Below are 4,057 nucleotides of genomic sequence, written 5' to 3'. Positions count from 1 at the left end.
CGAGAAACATCCATCTGCTGGGGTCATTCTAAAAGTGTAATGCAAGGTTCGGTACACAGGCACCAACCAACTCGCATAAGAAATAATTTACACTTAGAGAGACCTCCAATCTAAACGTATCTACAGTTCCTTTAAAGATATTAATCAGTAAATATAATTTCTGTAAGAACAATGACACCATGTGAAGAAACTACCTAATACAGTCAAGTAAAAGCTGTTACTTTAATTTAAAATTACCTTTTATTTTTCACAAGTTTTTCCAACACGTTGTGCATTTTGGCATGGTAGATTTTGAGATAGTTAGCTTCAAGTTTCTTTAAATTACAAACAGTAGATACAGTAGGAATATTTTAAACCGATTTCTTTAAAATAAACGGCAAGTTAAGACCCTTATCTTTAAAAGGCAGACTGCCACCATCTCATTTTCCTGATACAAAATTCAAGTAATTTTAAGTAAGAGTAGAAAATTGTCTTTATAAAACATCCTATTATTAAAACTTACCAGCATTCAGAAAATAAACATCAAATTTCCAGTATCAATTGGGTGCAATTACACATTTAGAAAAATAACTCATTTTAAATGAAGGTCACTTGGTGAAGAAAAGTAGATTTTCAACAGGATGAGTTCTCAAAACAATGACAAACCATTTTTTCTTAGCTAAATTACTTAATCCTTGTTCCATCTCCACAATTTATTTTTTTCTCCTAAAGGTGTACATTTCAGTATTGAAAATTAATTAAGAAAACAGGCTACTGAGATGTTTTTCCCCTTCAGCATACATCAGCATATGGAATTATTGCTTATCCCCAACAACTGCATACAAGATTCACTTGATTTTGGTTTTATGCTGTGGTTTTTAATTGTTTGGTACCAAATATACACACCACAAAAACTTTAGCTGTGTCACTTCACTGAATGAAAACCACAATTTTTTCAGATAATTTTGTATCTAGGATGGTTTGGTATTTTTTTCAACAAAGAAGTGGAATCATAAAATGCTTTTCCATCTTCCCTCCTTACCTACTCTTTAAGACAGCAGAATGGAAAACCAAGCAGGACATGTTTACTTTGTGACTCAAGGCTCAGAGCAGATATTGAGAAGTCTTCAACAATTTTAGAACATTTTCTTTTTTTTTTTTTTCCCTTCATTCTTTTAGCCCAAAGTAACTTCGCTGTCTAGGAACAGTAACTTAAAAGTTTTTTATCACTGTCTTCCAGAAGAAATCTATAAATAAACGTTTATGTAAAGAATCAAACACTGCTGTTGAAGAGAACAAAAAATAAAATAAAATTAAGGATCAATAAATGATACTGCAATGTATCTTGTGCCATTCAAGATAGGAAGCCCTTCATGTAGATGAGTAAGTCTTCCTGGGTGCATGAAACTCCATCCTTTCCTGGGAGACTCAATGGAACAGTTGTACCTAAGAAATTTGCATCCACCTCCCTGTAGTAAAAACACAAACAAAACAAAACCCCAAACGTTTACCTTGTGTTTTAATAGAGTAAGTTCCTTTTTGTTTATCCACAACTTAAAATCTTTTGCTATTAATAACAGGCTGTTAACAATAATTTTTTTTTATATCCCTAACAACAAGGTTGTTTAAATGACCCTGTCTTCAGAGCAATACATAACAGACATGCATTTGCAATCAAAGATTTCCCCTTGCTTTGCTTTAGCATTCCCTGGATAACAACTCATTCAAGCAGCAACTCTGACAAACAGATCTTCAATAACTTTACAGTACATGGTAGCAGACAGAAGCAAATCATGTTCACAGGCCTTGTTCCAGGACTGCATCCCTATCCAGGATAGCATTTAAACAAATCTTAAATAAATTAATGTGGCTGTTGTTTTCAAACTGACGGTGTGTTTTCTAAAGTAATAAGTCTGACAAACACATTTATTGGTGCTAAGTAGGACTGTGAATAATACAGGTTATAAACAAAGCAGGTTAAGTTTCTCTACTGGTCAAAGTTGGGCATTACTGCCACTGCCCTGCCTATGTCCATACTCTGAGGATTGTTTTATTTGAATCAGTAGAAAATAATTTCTCACAAAAAAAAAAAGCACAAACAGAAACAACAGTTGAAAATTTTCATTCTGTGGCTGATCAAAAAAAAATTATTAAAAAAGTTGTAAAGAAAAGAAGCCATTTGAGTCAACTTGGGACTATTTTAAGTATTTTGAAAAACTGGTCTTCACTGTACAGAAATGAAGCATTTCAGAAATGCTAAAAATGAAATGGCTAACATCTCTGAAGGTTTTCTTTAAACTGCTTCTCCCCCATCATCTGAAACGATTTGGACAAATTTGGCCTGACTGCGTCAACAGTTCTAGATCCTGCAATCGAGCAAATTTAATACATGTCAAAAAAAGCAACAAGGACTAAGATAACTTAATTTGTCACACACATCTTTTCCTTTTCAACATGGTCTTTAAGTATATTCACCTGGTGTCTAGTTTGGAAATTATATTAGACACTCAAAGGACATTTTTTAAGTCAGTGAGTTGTGAACTTACTTGAAAGTCCTCTCCTACTTTGTTGAGAGCAATGTTGATTGTGAATGTAGAGGAGTCATGATGAGGTCTGAGCGACCGTTGTCTGTCAGGGCTATATTTTACAACAAAATTCAATAAAGCATACCCCTGAAACAAAATATACATATTTCAATATGTGAACTTCCAAGTCACACATAGGGTTCTTGGTTTGGTTTTTCTATAACTACCGCAACATCATGTATAAACTCCCCAACCAAACCAAATAGGGTATATTCAATAAAATACTTAGAACTAGTCATGTCATGCAGTAATTATCTGCAAAAGTTTTAAATACATACCTTGGTATAATAACCAGCAAACACTTTTAGTGTTACTGGTGCAATGAACTCTCTTATGAAATGCAGCCATTCATTATCCAGTCCAATTTGCTTCATATGAATATCATCAGTTGGGACATTTTCATAACCTCCAGAAATACGGCTGTCCTAATAAAAAAAACATATATAGCCTTGAAATATGGACATGGAAAGCTTCTGGCACTTCTACAAATATTTATTGAAGTCTGCAGAATCACAAAACTGCAAAGCAGCAATGCTTTAATGGGGCATATGTGAGCTTGCAGTACAGTAATTTCACAGCTAACCGCTGTGGAAAAAAAATGCTGAGTTACCAATGAGAAAAATCGGAAGGTTTTTTAAAAGGTGAATCAATATTTGGATGTGTTGCCTGTAAATACACGCTTCCTGGGGTAATGGTTTTATTTATTGAGATGCAGATGCAACTGAAGTTTTATTAGATCAAGTTAGTACAGGCCTTAACTTGACATGGTAATAAAAGTTGAAATAATTTGAAGACAAAAGTATGTTAAAATCCTTCCTGGAGGCTCCTCCCTGCAGTAAAATAATGACTGTTATTTATGTCATTTCCAAGGTACCACATTTGTGAATATGACAAACATTCCTCCAATTTTAGCAGTAGTTAATGAATACCTTTAACTTTCTGCAAACAAACACAACAGCTCATAACATTTGTGAGTAACTGCTTAGGGGAACAAGTCTGACAAATTAGTACTTAAGAGGTAAACAAGTACAACTTCTCTGAACAGTTATCAGCAGCTATCCAAGAGCAACTGTAGCAACTGCACAACTGTTAGTGTCTGAATTTTCCAGTTCAAGGTTTGTATTGGGTTTGCGTGGCAAGGTTTTGGCAGCTCAGGGGCTACAGGGGTGGCTTCTGTGAGGAGTTGCTGGAAGCTTCCCCTGTGTCTAACAGGGCCAGTGACAGCCAGCTCCAAGATGGACCCCTCGCTGGCCAAGGCTGAACCCATCAGAGATGGGGGTAGTGCCTCTGGGATAACAGATTTGAAAAGGGGAAAAAAAAACTGCGCAACTGCAGCCAGAGAGGGGAGTGAGAATATGAGAGAGGAACAGCCCTGCAGCCCCCAGGTGAGTGCAGCAGGAGGAGGAGGTGCTGCAGGCCCGGAGCAGAGATTCCCCCCCAGCCCCTGGTGCAGCCCACACTGAGGCTGGCTGTCCCCCGGCAGCCCAGGGAGG

The 4,057-nt window shown here is 36.4% G+C and overlaps 1 protein-coding gene across 1 annotated transcript; it reads right to left on the bottom strand.

Annotated features, from left to right (window-relative positions):
* Positions 1–1,157: 1,157 nt before the first annotated feature.
* Positions 1,158–2,989, bottom strand: LOC104158501 (procollagen-lysine,2-oxoglutarate 5-dioxygenase 2-like; the record flags this gene model as incomplete). The annotated part of the gene is made up of 3 exons (XM_009696173.1): positions 1,158–1,448; positions 2,526–2,651; positions 2,843–2,989. Coding segments are annotated over 3 exons (429 nt in total), but the record flags the coding sequence as incomplete, so codon positions are not given.
* Between the last annotated feature and the right edge of the window lie 1,068 nt (positions 2,990–4,057).

The sequence above is a fragment of the Cariama cristata genome, unplaced genomic scaffold (genome assembly GCF_000690535.1).
Source record: "Cariama cristata isolate BGI_N322 unplaced genomic scaffold, ASM69053v1 Scaffold26632, whole genome shotgun sequence".
Classification (NCBI taxonomy): domain Eukaryota; kingdom Metazoa; phylum Chordata; class Aves; order Cariamiformes; family Cariamidae; genus Cariama; species Cariama cristata.
Note: the sequence above shows the minus strand (reverse complement) of the source record. Positions and strands in the feature narration are given on the sequence as shown.